The 21,427-nt window shown below is 37.7% G+C and overlaps 1 protein-coding gene across 1 annotated transcript in view; it reads left to right on the top strand.

Annotated features, from left to right (window-relative positions):
* The window catches only part of SLC7A11 (solute carrier family 7 member 11), a 106,815-nt gene extending 92,827 nt beyond the window's left edge, over positions 1–13,988 (top strand). Inside the window, exon 12 of the mRNA XM_027857562.1 lies at positions 11,796–13,988. Coding sequence (XP_027713363.1) covers positions 11,796–11,869 — 74 coding nt within the window. The 3' untranslated portion in view covers positions 11,870–13,988. The remainder of the gene's footprint in view (positions 1–11,795) is intronic.
* The last annotated feature ends 7,439 nt before the right edge of the window (positions 13,989–21,427 follow it).

The raw sequence follows: 21,427 nt of genomic DNA on the forward strand, positions 1-21,427 counted from the left end.
AGAAATGGCTGCTTTATAGCCATTGTATTTAAACTGGGCCATGAAGGAAGGGTTTTAAGTCAAGCAGAGAAAAGGATGGGTTTTAGTTTATGCTTGGCATTGGGGGATTGTTTAATGCTTTGGTGTCAAACTCATATAGAATGGGCCACTAAACCCTATATGAGTGAGGATCCCTATGGGGAGCATATTGACTTAGTTTTCAAATGTAATGTTATCTACATTTTATTGCATTTTTAATTTTTTTGTTAAATATTTCCCAATTACATTTTAATCTGATTCCAACAGATTTTAGGATTGTTGCAGGGTGCCTGCTGCCTATTTGGTAGCTCTGGTATAAAGAAAGGTCAGAGGCTAGAAGCATGGAATCTATTCAGAAAATTGCCAGGGAGTAGTCTAGTGTGGAGTATAGAATCTTGAGTATATATCCTAGAGTATATATCCTAAGCTAATCCTTAGGGCCTGTGGAAGAAAAGAAAATCTTCCTAGGAACCTGTCAAAAAAGGGGGTTTACAATGACAGGAGATATTGCTTCTCTTCACTTCCCCCAAATTTCTGTCTCATCCTCTGGAACCCCAATCTCTACCTCCTTGATAGATGGAGAAGGCAGAAGGAGAAAGTCTTCAAAACCAAAAACCACTACAGTGCAGGAGAAGAGGGGAAGGAGAGTTATATTTCAGGCATTCCAAACAGGAAGTCTGTATTTGTCCAAAGAAAAATTGTTACACGTGGTGATTCAGTTCTCCTCTACCGCATTTCATGTACTACATTATAGATTAACAGGCTTTTGTGGTCTAGCCTGGGAGCGTGGACACCATACTTCCAAAGAAAAGTTGATTCTGAGTTACAAACAACTCACATTTAAAACAAAACAAAACAAAACCTTTTGCAGAACAATCAGTTTCTAAATTGAGTGCTGCTCTTATTTAAAGTGAGTGATTTCTGGAAGGACAAGAAGCATTTGAATTCAAGTCACTAAGCCCTTTTCAGGCTAGGCAGATACCACTGTTGGAAGAGCCTTGCCAGAACACTTACTTCAAGCAGTGAATAGCTCTTTAAGATTTTAAAGCTATTAAGCCCTGTTAAAGAATTTTTAGATAAAAAATGTTATTAGCTATGTAATGACCTACTTGTACTTTCCAATCCCTTAAGTAACTTAATTACAGTGGTTCAGGATTGGGAATAAAGGCAGCTTAATCAAAATGCTGCATTTCAAAGAACCCAAGGTAGGATTTTGTACATGGTGACTTTTCAATAAAAGTTGACTAAAATTCCTCCCCCCCTCCCAAAAAAAAGATAAAAAGCAAAAAAACAACTTGAATTATTTGGGAGGAAGGGAATGAAGACTCTACTTTGTTACCGTAGGTTGTAAAGCTATGGCTTCTTTGCTTAATTCTTTCACTGTAACTGGGTACAACTGTTACTGTAACTTTTTGAGAGCACAGACCCAGTCTTCTCAATATTCTGCATTGAACCCAGTGCCTAACACAGGAGGCGCTGTTTGTTGTCTTGTCAGCCATGCATAGAACATGGGCACACTCTAGGACATGTATGTGTGTTGCACTGTGTTGTATCAATATCAGATTGTAACATGGAGGGAAAAGGGCTAAACTTGAAGTTGGAGGATCTGGTAAAGATGATAAATAGGTTAAAGTGGATCCTATGTGGTGTCATAGAAACTTATTTAGAATCCAGCTGTCATGGGCAGATTTGACCCCTTCATTTTTGCATTAGTATTTAGGTTTCAATTCAGTTCACAGCAACAAGTATCTACTATGTATTAGGTATTGTGCTAAGACCTGAGGGTACAAAGACAGAAATGAGATAACCTCTGTCTTCAAAGAGCTTAATTCTACTGGGAGGGTACATCATGTACACTAATAAGTAAATCTAAACCACATATAAAATGCATGTAAATTCATATGTAAGGTTGAAGAAGACCACTGATAGCTGGGGGAACTTGCTATGTGTTAGCATTGGAGACCCAGGACCCACTGTCTACTCAAACTAGATTTTGCATTCATTTATCCTGTCTCTATTTTTTGCTATCAAAGTCTGAACTTATAACTCATTTTTGTTCTGAATAATATTTTGATAGACTCTGTTTCCAAAAATTTTGAAGAATTAGATTAATTTTTTTTCTAACAGGTTAGTTAGCAAGTATTCTTAGCCCAGTCAAAATATTTCCCTTGAAATTTTATTTAGTACATTTTTTTAGGCTGTTCATAAAATCAAAAAAGGGTCTAGATGAACAGTGAACATTAGGATAGTGTGGAAGGCAAATCACCAGAGCTTCCTTAGTGTCCCCTTTCTCAACTTAGCTCTTGCCAGGGTGAGCTCTGGTACATTCCTTAAATGAAATGCCCTCTTTTCCTCTGTAAGATGACATCCTGGAGCACTGTGAAAAAATTAAGACATTTCTATCATGTGAGGGATTGTCTGATCGGCGATTGTGCGACCGGCACACTAGCACCCAACCCAGTGCCTGACATGGAATAGGTGCTTAATAAAGGCTTGTTGAGTACAGAATAAGGCATAAAATCATAGTCAAAAACATAAAGGTAGCATAATTATTGCTAATTCTTGAGGGAAGGGTCTGATTTTCATTTTAAGACATAGTAGATATTTAATAAATGCTTTGTTGTTGTTTTTAATTTAGAGAGAAATCTGTAGTGCCCTGAAAGTTGTCCTAGGGCTGGGTTTTTGTGTGTACCTTGGAGCCCTTTGGCAATCTGGTGAAACCTGTGAAACCCTTCCAGAATAATGTTTTTAGCACATAAAATAAAATAACATAAGATTACACAGGAAACCTCTTATATTAACATGTAGTTCTCAGACTATACATGCATATTGTATATGTACATGCAGTTCATATATACATGTATGTATACCTGTGTATATATGTATTATATGCAAACATATAACAATTCCTTCATTTATATATGTGGAATGTTTATACATAATAGATATTATATAATATATTATAATATATTATATATGTATAATATATTATATTATAATATATAATATAATATATTACAATAGATATAATATATAATAGATATAATATATCAAGGGATTCACATATATATATATATATATGAAGTTCATATTCATATAAGAATCAAGGGATTCTTATATATTCATTCCTATCTATCTAAGATTCCCTTAATTCTTGCTATTTCTGTCTCTCTCCTCTCCTCTGTCTCTCTGTCCTTTCTTCTCTCTTTCTCTTTCTTCTCTATTTCTCTTTCTCTGTTCTCTCTCTGTATATGTATGTATGTGTGTATATATATGTGTATATATATATATATATGTATATATATATATATACACATATAAAGAATCTCTCATCTTAGAGGAAGTATGAGGGAAAACAACTGGCATTTATAGCCTGGCTTAAGATTTATGGAGTTATTTATGTATTTTATCTCATGATGAGATAATGAAAAGAGAAACTTGCCCCCTGTTAAGGATTAGGAGGTGCATTTCTCCCTCTTCTGCCTGCCTGGTTTACAGTCTGTAAGCCAAGCAGACTTTCCTGCTCTTTCTCCTGAAGGTGACTTCTGCATTTCACACCTCTTCTTTTCTAATACCAGCTTTTGCAGTTTCCTCAGTTGATTCTCGTTTCCTTCTTTCTTGCCCACTCATTCCTCCTTTTCTAAGCTCTTTGTAGCATTGTTTTCCTCCTCATTGATCTTTGAATACATGCATGACCTCCACAGTTAGCTCTCATCCTTCCTGAATTTTACTGGCAATATGGTAGTGGGTGATTTTGAAAATGAAATAGTGGCAGAACCTCCTGAATATCTGGGGATACTCTGACTTTAAACCAACATCTTATCAGTCATTATCTTTATAGCTTCCTTGTGAGAGAATGCCAACAAGTAATGACTTCCCCTGATTTTGTGTTATTCTCTACCCAACCTCTCATGTACTTTGCAGTAAAATATAGGAAATTAATAATATTTATTGTGGGCCTAACAAAAACATGCATACACACATGTACATAAACACATGCATGGATACATGTATATGTGTATATAAATATATACTTATGCACATATTCACACACGTATATGTGTACATATGTATTCTGGGTCTTACGAATAAAACCTGCTGCAAAGCTTTTTCGGAGAGGAAACACAAGTGAGCTCAACAAGGCTTTTGACATTACCTGCTGTGTTAGAACATAGCCCTTTTTCCTACTACAGGCTCTCATTTCTTGGCTGGAGATGGGCATCTTTAAAGCTGGCAGATTGTATGAACTTTCTCTCAGCCACTTTAAAGGGACACAGAGCCTCCAATGAGGTTGTACCCAATATACCTAATAGACCTCTGCCAGCAGTGAGATTTCACTGACCACCATTAGGAAGTAGCAGAGAGCTGTGATTGACTTGGAAAGTGAGAGAATGTTCAGAGCCTGAAAATCAGACTCCTGCAGAACTGATATTTGATTAATCTTTCTGGCCACAGGATGCCAGTGTTGAACCACTTTTTGCTTGATAGCGTTCCTCCGGTGGAAATAAAGTGTGCTCTTTAAGGGAGCCATGGGCTCCATGGAAAGGTTTTTTTTTTTCCCTTGCCAGCTGTGACAAGAGTAGCTAATTCCTCTGTTCTTTCTTTCTGTTTTTTTTTTTTTTTAAAAAAACATGAGCCTCTTATGCAAGGGAAAAAAAAGGGGAAGAGAGTTAGATACCTCTGTGACATATTCAGATCCGCCGTGGTAGCAGGGAAAGTGACAATGTACAGCCTGGGCCGGGATCTGTTATCTCTTTTTATTGGTGGCCTCTGTATCTCCCAGCAAGAGATTGAATGTGTAAGCTAAACATCTGGGGGATGCGGGGACCAGGCTTCCTGTACAACAGACTCGCCTTTAAATAAAACCCCTCATTATCTGTGTCAGCCTAGAGCAGCGCTGGCAGAATTATTCAGATCTCTGTTCTGATGGACGATGTTGTGCTGTTGTAGGGTCTCAAGAGCACTTGTCCTGAGGAAGGTGTCGGTATAAATCCGGTTCCTAGTCTCTACTGAAATCTGGAGGGTGCGTCTGACAGACTTTGGGGCAAGTCTGCAGTGTGACATTTTTCTTACTATCCCTGGGTTGTAAATTAATTAAGCTTGTTTAGTCATTCACAACATCTGCCTAGGCTACCTTAGTGGTCAAAATTGCACATGCCGTGGGGATCAAGTGAGATCACCAGTTTGAATGCCCTTTGAAAATGATAAAAGCACTTTTCATATGTAAAGTGTTATTACAATTTCATTTTCCAAGAGTAGGAGGGGGAGCGCTTGGCCTTGCACCTGGCAGTTAATATTTTACCCATGTATTAGCTGTCTGCTGCTGTTCCCACACTCCTACCATATGTGGCTGGGCAAATCAGATCCAGTTAGGCCTCTTACTGCTTCAGCGTCTTCCAAGGTAAACTCCTAAATACAGAAGGTATTGCTAAAAATACCCAAATAGCTGTTTTGCTTCAGCTTCCAGATAACAAAATCTCTACCACGTGCTGCCTCATCTGCTCCACTTTATCTATTAATAGCTAGAACAGTATGGTGGGGCTGTAATGTATGGCCCTCAAAATGCTTCATGAGCATTACTGCAAGCAGGGGGATTGATGGTCATCTCCATGGTTTAAAATTGAACCTTGTAAGCACTGATCATCTGTGGAGGCCCACTTATGCAGGCTGAGTATTCTTTACCCCGATGACAATTAAAAAAAACAACTTTAATTCATATTTCTTTATACCCCAATTATATTCCAATGACCACCCTCTGTCTTGTAACAAAGAAATCTAGTCAAAATTTAATTAAGACACTAGTCATGTTTGACAACCCACGGTGCATCCTATCCCTAAAGTCAATGTTTCAGCTTACATGAAAGGTGTGTGTTTTTTCCCTTGATCTTCTGAAATCATGTCAAATAATAATCCTTAGATGGTTCTAATCTTCAGTATTCCTCAGAACTTTATACATGATTAAGAGATCAGTATAAGTTGACCTGCACTGAGATTTTTCTTTAAGTTAAATAGCCTTATTTTGCACATGAGGAGTGTAAGACCCAGGGAGATGGTAGTAAGTGTCTGAGACAGGATTCGAACTCAGATCTTCTTGATTTCAGGTCCAGCACTCTAGCCATTTCACCATCTTTTAGATCAAGAACCAAAGAGGCCAAGAATAGTGAGGCACAATGGAAAAGAAGCTTACTCAGAGTTGTCTTTTAGTTTTTTAGAACTTGTGTGACTCAGGAAGAAGGTAGATAGGCCAGGCAGTGTTTGCTATTTCTGGGTAAAAGGGCTTCTATTGAGTAAAGAAAAGTAGAAAGTGTGATTAGGTAGAAAGGCATGGACGGTTTTTTATGGCTGTTTTTGAGAGAAAGCAACTTTGACAGGCATACCGTAATTCCAACATCAAGTGAGGGATTGGCAAGGGCAAATATGCATTCTCCAGTGTTTCAAAATGTCCTGATGCCCAACATGGGGGCTGCTTTTCTCTAGGGAACCACTGTGGAACGTAGATGATAGCTACTCAACCCCACCTGCCACTTAGTCAGTCATTACAGCCCAGTCTGTCTCATGATCTGGTGGTTTCTGCCTGCCCTGCTCCCGTCAGTCAGATCTCTGCCATCAGCCTTTGCCTACAAAGGTCTCAGCAGTTGCCTCACTGTTAACCAATTGCTGTGTTCCTAGGAAAATTCTGTTTAGTGGATTGTTGTTGCTCCCAACCTTGTTCTTGAAAAATGGGATTTTACTCTACCTAATTGACTCCTCTGAGCCAGAACCAGCCAGGAAAGGCTGGTTCTGACCTTTAGAAGGGACCTCTGAATTACAGTTAGTCTACTAGGAAGATGCATGGAAGATAGTAGAAGTGAGGGAAAGGAATTGGGGCCTGGAACTATTTTGAAGGGAAAGAAATACTAACTGTTTAACATTTGGAGAAAGGGAATTGACATACAATCAGAAAGTAGGTTGGTGGCATTGTCAGCTCAGAGGAGGAGCCTTAGGAAGCCTTAGGAAGAAATGCTTACATCCCCTTCTCTCCCAGGCCCTTACTTCTCACTTGGACTCTTGTCATAGTCTGATAATTGATCTTCTTTTATTCTTTTTATTCTTTCCTCTCTAATCCCTCCCACATACAGCTGCCAAATTGACATTCCTAAAACATAGCTATGATCATTTCACTTCCCTATTCAAAAAGATTCAGTGGCTCCCTATTGCCTCTAAGACAAAATGTAAATTGTTCATCTTAGCAATCAAAGTCCTGAACAATGTCTCCCAACTTGTTGTTGAGTCATTTTTAGTCGTGTCTGACTCTTTGTGATCCCATTTGGATTTTTTTTGGCAAAGATACTGCAATGGTTTGCCATTTCCTTTTTCAGCTCATTTTACAGATGCAGAAATTGAGATAAACAGGGTTAAGTGACTTGCCCAAGGTCACACAGCTAGTAAGTGTTTGAGACCAGATTTGAACTCTAGGAGATTAGTCTTTCTGGCTCCAGGCCTGGCACTCTATCCACTACACCACTTAGCTGCCTAAAAATAACCTCTCAACTATCTTTTCCTTTTGTCTACATATCTTCCAGTCAATCTGCCCTGAAAACTCTTCTGCAAATAGAGTATGCAATCTCTAACTACCATGCTTTTGTGCCTGGACTACTCCTCTTCTTCCTCCCTTGTTCCTCTTAGAATCCCTAACAGCCTCAGTTCAGGTACTACCTCCTATGATCTCCCCATACTTTTACTTTAGTACTTTTCCCTCATCTGACATTACTCTATATATACTTTGATTGGTATGTCTGTGTGCATGAGTTATCCTTCCAATATAATTCAATCAACATTCATTGAGAACCTTCCCTGTGCCAGGGAAATGAGATCTGATGCCACCATCCTATTTAAAGTTGTGAGACTTCTTTATTTTTTCCTCACTTGCCTAGGCACCCAAGTTTACCAAAAGCCTCCTTTATCTCTAGCTCGATATGGTGGTTTTCTACACCCCAGATTTCAGTCTCACTGTCTTCCTGTGTTTTGGGATTGTAGGGAAGGCCATTAATTCATTCTGGCTCCTTCTCAAACCATGTCATTGACCCTCTCGTCTCAACATCCTATTGTTGCACTCAGACCCACAGTGTAGAATCAAAGCAAATATGTTGGAGATTAGTTTCCAAATACTCTATGGTTGCCCTAAACAGAATAAAGGCACCTGCAGGTTTCACATCCCCGCAAGCAGGCCCTATCTGTTGAAAGAGGACTTTAAAGAGAAAGAGAATACTTTATTCTTGTTTTCAATAAGTCCATGATTTGTGACCAGATGTGAATCAATGGTGTAAACAAAAAACCATACTAGAAGGGCCAGAGGGAAGAACAGGACTGGCTGTACATGCCTCTCATGTCTAATCACACAAGGCACAGTGAAAGAGGCAGAGGGATTGGTTTTTAGTGCTCCATTTTGGAGGTGGTGGAAGTTGTAATATCATGTGCTGCAGATTCCTATTCATTGTTTGGGAGGCTAACAGGATTACAAGTCACTCCTGCACATACAACCACTCCTGGGCAGCTGCCTTAGCTAGCTGACCTCACCACAGTGCAAAGAGACCCAGATTCATAGTCTGTCTCAGTTGCTTGGGGGAGGCAAGTTGTTACCAGTTTCTAACCTATAAAATGAGAGGCCTGGACTAGATGACCCATAAGACTTTTTATAACCTTTTTAGTGAGTCATCGATCCCCTTTGTTAGTCTGGTGAAGCCTATGGATCCTTTCAAAGAATAGTGTTTTTAAATGAATGAAATAAAATGTATATGGTTGCGAAGGAAACCAATTACTTAAATATAGTTACCAACATAGTTTTCCCATTCAAGTTCATAACTCCCCTAAAATCATGTTAAGAACCCATGCTCTAGGGTCTTTCCTAGAGCAGGAACCACTTCCTACCCTGTTGCTATCTACCCCTGGAATTCCTTCTTCTCTCCCTTTTTCCTGTGGGCTGCTGCCACCTACATTTGTTTCCTCCACCCTACCCTTTACACACACATAGACATGTCCTTTGTACTTCTCATTTCACATTGAATGGATCTAAGGTGACAAGGGAAAGAAATGAATTGAGAACTGAGGGATAGGAGGTTAACTTGCCCTATACCAAGGATGCTTCTTCTTCTTCTTCTTCTTCTTCCCTAACTCTGCTACTCCTTTAAGCCTGGTGCAGATCCTGCCCTAAATCCACATACAATAATAGTGTGGGATAATAATGAGTGGGGAGAGTTCCCCAGTCCAATGCCCATATTATAATTGAGGAAACTGAAGCCCCAGAAAATAAAGTCACTCGCCCGAGGTCATACAGGTAGAAAGTTGCAGAACTGATATTCAAACCCAGGTTCTTTGGCTCTGGTTCCTTTGTTCTTTATGTTATACCATGCTATTCTGCTCTTTAGCCCAGAACTCCAAATCCTTAACCCAATTCTCATGGAGCCCAATTCTTTCCTTCTAAGGTAGAATTTCATCTTCTTTCAGTCCTTTGAATATTCAAAATCACAGAAAGTTTTATTGAGCTGCTGCTAGCTACTTGAACCAACTTATTTATGCCACTGTCCTTTAGGCAACAGTGCATCAAGTAATAGTGGCCTTCTACCCCTGAAAAAAATAGATGGTTTGACATGAGCCTTTGTAGTAGAAATGTTATGGAACCAAGGATCTGGAGGTCATTAGATTTACAAAGGAATTTTAAGTGTCTTCTGTATTCCAGATGGAATTACTAACCGAGGGAATCAGAATAGGTCCCTTGTGGAAGGAAGCCCTTGAGATGACCCTTTAAGGGAGCTAGGGATTCCAGAAGATGGAGGATCAGAGCGAGATCATTCCAGGCATCAGGGACAATCTAGATAAAGGTATGGAGGTGAAAGATGGAATAACGTCATGAATGGCAAATAGCAAATAGGCCAGTTTGGATGCAACTCAGAAAGCATTAAAGGAGTAAATAATCTGTTCTAAATCATTTCACTAGAAAAACATCAAACTTTGTACTGTGATAGCCTTTTGGTAAGGACTTGAAATTAGTTTTGGCTTTCTGGGACCACTCATAATAGGAATAGGATCCCTTTTTATTTAAAGTAGAAGTTCCCAAAATATATTCTCTGGAAATCCTGGCGTCCCTTTCAGGAGGTCTATGAGGCCAAAACTATTTTCACAATATTACTAAGATAATTTTGCTTACTAAAGTATTCCTCCATCTTCCAACTACATAGCTGTGTGAGGTATATTTTCTTCTTTTTTCTTTATTTGAGTCAGGTATTGGGTTTGGCTTGAAAGGAAACTCACATGTGAGATTAGAATAATAAGGTAAAGTAAACCTGAAATACACTTATATACTTCAACAGAGGGGCTTGATCTGCAGATAGGAGGAAACTACAGGAGAGAGGAGGTGAGGTATGATAGGATGAAAGGGACAGGTGAAATGTTTTGAATCTGATAATTAAGGTCATCTTTCTGTTCTTTAAGTAAATGGTAAGTTCCTACTTAGGAAAATGAGAATGAATCACTTCACCTTTTTTTTTTTTTGATCTGTTTCCTCATCTATAAAATGAGATTAAACTAGATGCACTCTAAGTTCTGTTCCATGTTTAAATCCCCCTCACCCCTCCCAAAAAAAAAAACACTCAGTAGGTGGCATAGATTAAAAAAATAATGGAAAATTGTTGGTTATAGCATTGAGTAGTAATTGGATGGAGCTGGTATTCATGGCAAAGAAATCCCAAGTGAGGGGGGAAGAGCTTATTATCAGTCCTACTGAGAGATTGAGACTGGAATATACAAACAGAAATTCTTGGTACTCTGGAGCCAATGGGAAGATGTTGAGGAAGAAGAACGCTCCAAGAAGTTGGAGACAAACTAGGCAAGAATCTGCAACCAGATTTAGAATAATTGCTGGGGAAATAGCAAGAGATTTTATCCCATTAAAAGTATAAGGCCAAATGGTTCATTTAAACTCACAGTGAATATTACAGCATTGAGTTTCCTAGATCTTCTGCTTTAAGATATTTTCAGATGTCTGGTTCAGAAATGAGAAGTTTGCCAACAAAAGGGTTAGTTTATTATCACCAAGGAGCCCAGAAAGAGTAGGGAGAGAAATGGCAAATGCAATGTTAATTTGGTATGTGATTACTATGTGAGATGCTGATGAAATACTTATATAAATCAGTTTATCAATGTATTAAGTGCCTACTGTGTGCAAGGCCCTGTGCTAAGTGCTGGGGAGACAAATTAAAAAAAAGAGAAAAAGACAATCCCTGCCCTCAAAGAGCTTACAGTCTAATGGGGGAAGACAAAACAAAACAGGAAGCTGAAAGATGGTGGGGGGATGGGGAAAGGAGAAGGAAAAAAGCACTATCACTAAGGCATGGTGGAAAACTCAGTCAGGGAAGTCCCAAGGCAGTGCAGCCAGGTAGGAAATGAGGAACTATCTGAGCTGAGCTCCCTGAAATGGAGTTGTAGAGTTCATGGCCCCACCTTCTAAAAAGGGAGGCAGAGGATAGTGATGAGGCAGAAGACCACGGCTGATGAGATCTTACAGGATGATGAATTTATCTCAATAATGAGCTTCCCATGGTAGGATAGAGAAGTCAGTCAGAGAACTCCCAAGATAGTCAGCCAGGTGAGAGATGAGGAATGAAAGGAGGTGAGAGGAGGGAGAAATAAATCCAACTATTGTGTGCTTTGTCCATTCTGGTCAAGACCAAGGGCACTGTCATTGATATGTCTTGCTTCTCATTTATCTCTAATTTTCCTTTTCTTCAAATTATTATTTATAGATGGAATAACCAGAACCCTACAAATATTGCTGGAAGTTGTACCCTCAGAAGTACCCACAGAAGATAAGTTATGAACAGTCGAATTGCAAAGAAGGCACTGTATGTTGATGTCCCACTCTTTTCTGTTTCCATCTGAAAACAAATGGAAAATGAGAAACTGCTTCTTGGGATTCCAGAGAATTACAAGACTGAGTTACAGCTTAGAGGAAACAATTATCTTCAGCACTAGTTTTCTTATGTGTTCAAACCTATGTTTAAGATGTTTAGGTGTACCTTCAGGTACATGTGCAGACAGCTGGTAGGCTTTTCTACCACCATTCACACTGCTCTTTTTAGGGGCAGACACCTTTTGTGGGCAGGGGAAGGAGGACACAGAATGACAAATCACTCTAATGATCTTTCTTTGTGACATTATCTTACTGAATCCTACGGTCTTCAAATTGAAGGTCATGGGATATTTTCTGTATTAATAAGTATTTTATAAAATGGTTTTATATACTGTAGGTAGATGTACTGTGAAAAGTGTCCTCTGCTCTTTGAACATGCGACTCAGCTCTCCTGTGATGTGAGCATGGGTGACAGAGGTACACCTTAATTTTAAATCTTCAAACCATATGCCTTCCTCCTTCTTTTATTTGCACTGTATTGGTTCTCCAAATACAGTCACACTGGTTTAGGTTTCACTGTTCCTTTTTTAATGGACTAGTCCCAGGACATTTGGGATGGGAGAGAAGGGATGTGGCTCGTTTTCTTGAGTGCATTAAAACAGTAACTTTGGGGTTATTGTTTATTACTCAGGGCCCTGTAGGAAACTGGACATTTTGCAAAGTCCTTTTATTCTTTGTGAGGTGAGTGAAGTGGAAAGGATACAGGTCTTCACCCTTTCCAAATCAGTCCATTTGGTCTTGAAGCCTCATAGTAAACAACTGAGTTTCAAGAACTAGATGTTTTTAGCTCCTGATCTCACCTGGAATAAATTCCCTGTTGAATATATCAAAAGAAACTTTTTTTTTGTATCTTCAAAGAACCAACATCAACATTAAAGATGATTCGCCAAGGGGGGAGGAGGAAAATTGCCCAAACCACATTCTTGCACTCTTATCTGTGTTTGCACTGTTTCTAACTTAGGAGGAGATTTTTATATTTCAATAATTTTACAGAATGACAAATTTTAAGATTTTTTAAAGTGTTCCTATCTTTTGTACATAATTTTATTGAAAAAGAAAAATAGCTGAGTAAGATAGTATGATATACTGAATGAACATAACTGGGACATAAGTGATCTTAAGTTTAGGCCTGTCTCCCACAAATGTGGTAGGTAACTTTGGCTATAAAACTTTATCACATTGGGCCTCAGTTCCTTCATATCTAAAATTAAGATATATAATTCTGAACTTTTGCACCTTGTGAAACAGAGGATGGAGGGGAGGGATAAAGTAGAAGGAATTCACTTGGGGGTAGTTCGCGAGGAGAAGAGGTGCACCTTATGATGGTATTTTGCTACCATCCAAAATTCAAATGTTGGTGACATGGGGCAAAGCCAAGGTTTTCCTGTCCTAGTTAAGCTTCTGGTAAAATAGAAGGGCTGAATTGTGAACTTCTCCAAGTTTATATTCTATGGTTCTATAAACTTCAGATTGTTTGAGGAAAGATGTCTACTTACATGAAAGACTGAGGGGTAGGTATGTGGAATATCACTGTTACTGAAGATTTACACTCAGTTTAAGGATTCCTAGTACTTTTCCTCGAAATTGTCAGTTATTTCAACATAGAGATCAATTTTACTCGCGAAGAGGAAATATATGACAAAAATATTTGAAAAAAGAACGAGAGAAAACTGTGTATATGCATGTGTGTTTATGTGAGTGTGTGTGTAATTGTGCTGTGTACCTGCACTGTTCCACAGGAGAGGAAGAAGGAATGAAAGGAAATTAAAAAAAAAAAAGGATGCTTTTAAAAATGGAATCAAAGCAGTGATGAAGTTAATGAACTCTTTAGTTTTACACAAGTCTAATTAAAGTTCTAATGGTGGGCAGATTCCTATCCTCTAGATGGTCTCCATGATATTAATAATGATAGCTAGAATTTGCCTACCATGGTCCAGACACTTTACAAACCTCATCTCATTTGCTCCTCACAATAACTCTGTGAGGTAGATGCTGTTATTCTCACTGTGCAGTTGAAGAAACTGAAGCAGACAGAGGTGTAAGTGACTTGCCTTAGGTTACAGAGCTAGTAAGTGTCTGAGGCCAGATTTGAACTGCGGTTCCTCTGACTCCAGGCCCAGGGCTCTATCTACTGCTCTACCTAGCTGACCCCATTTTGCATATATGGAAACTTGAGTTCCAGAGAGAGGAAGTGGTCAAGGTCACATAAGCATAAAATGAGAAGCATTCTATGAAAGCACTAATTTTATGAGAAGCACTAAGGCAACTTTTGAGGTGCCCTCCAATTCTCTATCTATGTTTCCATAGGTAATGGAGTATTTAGTTGCTCCTTCATCTCTACTCCATGTTAATTTTTTTCCACTATATTGACCAAAGCCAGATTAATCTTGTCATTTCCTGTAGAAATTAATGCTTCGTTACCTGCTGACTTTGGTATCATAAGGATAAAACCACTATCAACTGTACTTTATTTTTTAAAAATGAATATGCTAGAATGCTATTATAACAAAATTTTATTGGCAAAAGCACTATAAAATATATTCATATTTTTAAAAAAGGATATAGTACAATGTTATGACACAATTTTATTGATAAAAACACTATCAAATATACTTTGCATTTTTCAAAAAATGTATATGCTGGAATGCTATTACGACAAAATTTTGTTGGTAAAGTCACTATTGAATATATTTCACATTTTGAACAATGGATATGCTAGAATGTTATTATGACACAATTTTATTGGTAAAACCAATATTAAATATATTTCACATTTAAAAAATATGTATGCTAGAATGCCATTATGACAAAATTTTATTGGTAAAACCAATATTAAATATACTTCACTCTAAAAAAAATATGCTGGAATGCTGTTGTGACATAATTTTATCTAGGCTAAACATTTTAGTTCAGTTGACTATTTTTAAAAATTATGGCAGCTATTCAAAGTTTATTTCTTTGAGGAGATCATTTGTAACTGAGTTATTTTTTTTGGGGGGGTAATTGATCAATTTTTATTGTGGATTGTTTTGACATGTTTTCCTAATTCAACAAATGCTCATTTTTATTTGGAGATTATTTTATAATGAGTAAAATTTTTGTTTGATCTATTTTGTTTTTTTAAATAGCAAAGTATTTAATTGGAACAAAATTGGGACAAGAAAAATGAAATGGTTCTTCAACTCTCCTGATCCCATCCAATCTCTCATAGACCCTCCTGCTAGTGTGGAAGAAACATTCCTTAGAAAACTTGTGGTTCTAAGTGACAAAGGGTTACATTGTGGTTGGAACCCTCTTTGAGCTCTGCCTCCTGGCAAACAGTTATGCCTTCTGACTGATCTATTTTATAAAGAAATTTGCTATTGCATGCACTATAATTTTATGAGCATGCCTATATAAATATATGTGTATATAGTAGCAATTTAGAGTAGGATAATGGTAACCATGGTTAGCACATTAATAAAAACCCACATACAATAGATAGGTATTTTTTTCTTTGAGTAGGGAATTTAAAACATCTTTCTTTTTATCTCAGTAACTTTGGTTCAACAAACATTTGTTAACAAATTGCCTCACCAAGAACAAACAAACAAACAAACATTTGTTAAATGCCACTTCATCAAAGTATTTTGGAAATATCATGTGAATTTTTTAGTTTTAAGAAAAAATATAGTAAAATTTATGAAATGATATTTTAGATTTATGGAGAATTGTTCCTAAACATTGCTTGCATTATACTTTTTAATCCAATTTTCAAAGAAGGATTTTTTTTTCTGAGATCTTTCTTTTACTCACATGAGGCCATTCCAAATGATAGCTGACTTGGGGCAGAGCCATAACTACCATATTTTTGCGTTCAGGACTGGGAACACGCAATGTGCCTGGGCAAGTATGGCAAAATACATGGTCCTAAGGAGGCTCTACTGTGCTAGCAGCAAAGGAGGAGAGGAGAAAGCTTTCCTAGGGTAGCTATCTATTTCAACAATTCTTATTTAGTAGGTATGAAGCTCAGCTATTTCTAGATATTTACAAGATAAAAAAAAATCATGTTTAGACCATTCTCTAAATTTCAGCACCCTGGGTCAAGTTGCAGCGGCAACTTTGGAAGCACATTCTGCTCTTCACTTACTTCAGATAGTGAGACTCCATTATTAAGCTTAAATATTTAGTATTTTGGTGGGGGTCGTGATGGTGGTGAAAGGGAATTAGGCAGATCTGTTAGCAAAGGATGATAGTTTTTTTTTCCCTACCTGTAAATGAGATTTTGCAGGCTATCATCTTGATGTGTCTGGTAACACCCAAAGTGATTATCTCAAACCTTAGCTGTTGTACTAGAAAATAGCTTAAAGTAGAAAGATTACATGACTCAGTGGAAATTCTTTACAGACGTGGCTGGTGCTTAGGGAGCACTATTTGGTTTAATTTGCAGATGAGTCATGTTTAGAAGGAGAGAACTTTTGCTATAATCCCTTGTGCTTAAGTCACTGCCGACGTAAAGAAATGGAACTTAAGGTCAGAGTAGGAGGAAATGGGAGACAGTGAGTGAATGGGTATACATGTTTCAGTGTCAGTGGAGGCTCTGGGCTTTAAATACCTTCATGAGAAGAAAGTATGAAGTTTAATTCTGTGCTGGGCAAGTACAGTCCAGCTGTAGAATGGTAGAATGAATTCTCTGATTTTTTTTTTATTAGGAAAAAGTTCTGGGGGATATTTGCAAGAGCTCTTAAAATTACACATGATGTGTTAAATAGAGAATTATTAAATACGTAGCTTTTTCATGTAATTAGGGAAGAAAATTACACTTCAGTTATATCATAAGCAATAGTTCCACATAAAGGGAAATAAAGCATTTTTCTTAGTGTAAAAAAAAAAGACTCGGGATTTGAGATGCAGAACACTTATGAAAGTTATCTCTTTGGCTCAACCTATCCTAGATTAAGTGCAATCTATTAATACTGGCATTACTTACAGATTCAAATAACAACTTAGATTCTAATGTCAGAGATTAGCTTTTAAGAGCCTAGATGAAAAATATTTTGTCAGGTAGCATAGAGTGGGCACATTTGCTTACCATTTCCTGTTTACATTCCTTTATATTTAAAGATTTTGTTATTTTAAAGATAAAGGTTCCACTCTTACCTTAACAGCATTTAAAAAAATTAAAACATTTCTTTATAACACAATTCTTAAAAGTGACTGCTAATATAATTTAATACAGAATGTGTCAGTATTTAGAAGAGAACATCCACTGGGGCCCAATTTCCTTGGAAACATACATCTGTAAATGTTAGAGAATAAGATGTCTTACTTTTTAATTCTTGCATTGTCAATTTCAATTATGACTAAAATTAGTGATTGGACTTTTCTTACTGTTAGTACTTGCTGATAAAGGGACCCTTTTCTACCCAGAGTTAGCTAACTTTTTTATTGTTAGGAAACATTGCTCCGCCTGCCTACCTCAACAGGAAGTTGATATATAGTCACTGAATAGAATTTCACCTTCTCTTCCTACCCTTGAATTTCATCTACTGACTGACCTATGTTGACAAATGGAAGATTATTGGTCCTCATAATGTTTTACAGCATATTTTGATTGTTAACAGAGTAAAGTGTCTGGAGGTAAGGCTGTATGAGATTAGCTTGGAGAAGACTTAGAAATGGGATAATAGAGATTTTTTTGGTATTGGAGGGGTCATCATGGGAAGGAAAGATTAGACTTAGTCTGCTTGGCCCGAGGATAGCATTAGGAATTATGGGTAGAAGTTACAGAGAGGCAGTTTTAGGTTTGATGTAATGAAGAAAAAAAAAATCCCCAAACCAAAAACTTCTTAAAAATTATAGCTATCCCCAAACGGAATATGTTGCTTTGGAGGGTAGTGAATGTACCTCCCTCATTGAAGGTCTTCAAGCCAACACTGAATGGCCACTTAGGTATCTTGTCAAGGACATTTCACCTCTTAGATGGCTTCTGTGTGTCCTTTCCATTACTAAGAATTTGTGATTCTGAGCATTATTCTGGTTAGGTTTAAGGCAATTCCATTTTTTTTCCCAAGTCTAAATAGTTTAGAAAACTGCAGTACCATCATAATTGCTCTGGGGTGTGATTTTATCTTTTTTTCTCATTGAATCAGTTTTATTTTTCTTATAATTATTTTCAGTGTGATGAATTCAAGAATCAGAAATGTAGCCAGTTTGCATTAATGTCACTGCCTGAGTTGTGGTACTATGAGTCTAACTTTGACATTTCAGTTCTAGGAAAACTTTTTCTTCCATCCATTGCTCTGCCTTAGGGAAAGCTTCATGATTTGATAAGGTAGTTAGAGCAGCCAATAGCTCTCTGATACTTAGTCATTTGGTGTATTTAGATTTGATAATGCTGTATAATTTTCAGGCAGTAAGCTTTCCTAGTAACAGCACAGCCACAACACACTACAATCATCTGAGAACTATGTGGATAACTACACTGATTTGGAAGGCAACCACCCTTTCTCGATTTCTATAGACCTAAGGAAAATACAGGTTGCAAGGTGAATTCACTCAATCATTTGAAATAACTTCCACTTAGTAGAAGTGGAAAATAATACTCTGCCTTTTTTGTAGTTTCAATTTGTTGTTGTTGTTGTTTTTGAGGGGAGGGAGTTACATATATCATTTGATGAGAGGCAGTATAGTGGGACAACCACAATAATAGCTCACGTAGGTAGTTGTTTAAGGTTCTCAAAACCCTTTACATGCATTTTGTTCTGAAATGTCAGCAAGACCTGATTTCAAATCCTGTCTCTGACACTTCTTCCTACTTGTATGACTGTGGGCAAGGAAGTCACTTCATATCTCTGAGCCTCTGGCAATATGCATATGGTCTTAGAATACTATGTATAATAGAGACCTCACAATGTGCTTTAATGGAGGGCGGTGCTGTATGGACAAAAATGTAAGTCTTTGACAAAATGGCGCTAGTGATTTGATGAGTCTCCTCTTTTTCTTTATGCCACAGAAAAGTAGTTTTAATAAAGAAAAAGGAGGAAAAGTGTACTGTTTTCTCTTCAACAATATGAGATTCAAGCTATTTGGTAGCACCTCTGGTGGTAAAATGGATGAGGTCTTTGGGGAATACGCCTGTGTAGATTTTTATTTATAGCTTTGACTTGAGCAGGGAGATGTGAAATAAAAGCTTACAGGTTGGACTAGATTACTTCTGAGGTCCCCCCCTCCCCAGCTCTTGATCTATGATCATACTGTCATCCTATGATCGGGTAAGCCTAGAAACCTTTGAGCTTAAGTGCCTGAGAATTTCTGAGAGTCAGCACCATGGCACCTGTAGCAAGGTCCTGTTGGAGATGGTGTTGGCTGTCTGAGTCATTACTTCCTTGCTCCTAGGTTTTTACTCTTTTGATGGCATTTCTTCAGTAGATCTGAAGGATAAATTTGCCTTCAATCCACCTTCTTCCTCTCTACTCCTCCATTTAATTCCATATTTGAAAACTGTTACAGTGATGTAGATGTAGAAGATAACTTTAGGAAATAACAGATACAGATTGGGTAGAGAAAGAACGAATAAGGGGTGTGTGTGTGTGCGTGTGTGTGTGTGTAATGAAGTAGCAGTGGCCTACTTTGCAATACTGTATATATTAATTATCTCAAACACTACCATTTTTGCACTTCTTTATTGCTCCAGTGGCATAAATTAAACTGCTGTTATTGCACCAGCCACCAAGTCCAAAAATTGCCATCAAGCATTTTTTAGCCCTTTCAGCATAGCAAGTGGGTGCCGCTGTCTTCCTAATTCTCTCATGGAAATTCATCACCAAATGTGTTTTCCCAGTTAAAGATATAAACAGTGTGAATTCCAGACTAGCCTTTTATTCTTACAACTTCCCTGACTCTGGATTCTGGCTCAGATAATGTCCAGTCTCAAAAAGTAGAGGAAAACAAAACAAAACAAAACAACTGTACTTTCTGTTTTGATAAATTATCTGGAATTGGCAGCATTTGAAAAAGTGATTTGGAGCCCAGGAGTCATTATTTTTTATCATTTAATTATTTTGAATTCAGACTATTGGCCAAAAACAAGGTAAAACTCCCCTCCCCCGAGCAACACAAACAGCAAGACCATTTCTCTCTTTAGGAAGTATGCAATTGAGCTGTTATTAATTTGCTTCCATATCTATTAGTATATCTCATGTCGAAATGTATTAAAATCAAGAGGAGGTGCCATGAGAATCATTGTCTTCTCCCCATGCTACTTCTCCCTGGTGGACAAGTTTTGTTGTGTTTTCCTAATGCTAAATGTTGACTCCCTGAGGTTTTCTAATGAGCACAAAGTCAGAAAAGGGCAAGACAGATCACCTCCCCTACCGAGTGTTTGGTAGATTTAATTTGTCTCCTTTTTCTGACAAAGATTTGATGCTAAAGCCTGCTAAACTTGCCTTGCTTTTTCATTCCCATGAGGTTATTTAGCTAGTGAATGGTTAGCTACTGTAGACTAGAAAGTAACACACTGTTAGAGGTTATAATTAATGACTGCAGAACTCTTCTGGTTTGGGTCGTTGGTGACTCATTGGCACTGCATGAGGATTCCACCATAGTCTATCATTGCTAGAGCCTATCAACAAGCATTTATTAAGCTGGTTGTTCCAGGTACTTTGCTAGGCAATAAAGGTACAAAGACAAAAATGTACAGCTGTTGCTCTCACGGAGCTTACACTCCACTGGAATGTGTGGACATAATAACAATGTATTCATACTTTTTCTTTAAAGTATATTTTAATGACAATTCTTTTTAGTGTTTAAAAGGGCAGGGTCACAAATATGTGATACACATGCATATGCATATATTTCTTCTTATGGTATTAATGGTTTCTTTAATTGAAACTTATTAGATTGGATCTTCATTTCAAAAAGTCAACTCTTTGCAAACAGTGGGATGGATTTGATTCAGACAGAAGGTCCTATAGACTACAGCTGGTTTCAGATCATGACTCATATTGTCTGCCTAACTCAATTCATTTCAATGCAATAAACATTTATTAAGTGCCTCCAATATTCCAGGCTTTGCGTCAGGTTCTGGGGATTTGAAAACACAAAACTGTCTCCAACTTCAAGGAGCTTCCGAATGATACAACCGACATGAGCTAAAACATGGATAGTGGGGTCATTTGCTGAGCTTAATGTTTATAAGTTGCCCAGCTGAAAAGGCATGTCCTTCCATGCCTGAAGACCTTACAGATCACAGGTGTCAAGTATTTACTTGGTCATTGCAGGTAATGAAATTTGACAAAATATGTGTGTGTGTATTATATATCAACTACTGGTTTGGCTATCTTGCTCATAATAAATGCTTGTTGAATGAGTGAGTGATGACCTGCTCGTGGTAAGGAGTGAAACTGCTTACCTGTGTCGATACTTCTTAGCCAGTTCCCAGTTATTTGTGAGAATGATGTAAAGTGAAAGTTATCCACATGTTCC

Source organism: Vombatus ursinus, unplaced genomic scaffold (genome assembly GCF_900497805.2).
Source record: "Vombatus ursinus unplaced genomic scaffold, bare-nosed wombat genome assembly UNPS02012179.1, whole genome shotgun sequence".
Lineage (NCBI taxonomy): Eukaryota > Metazoa > Chordata > Mammalia > Diprotodontia > Vombatidae > Vombatus > Vombatus ursinus.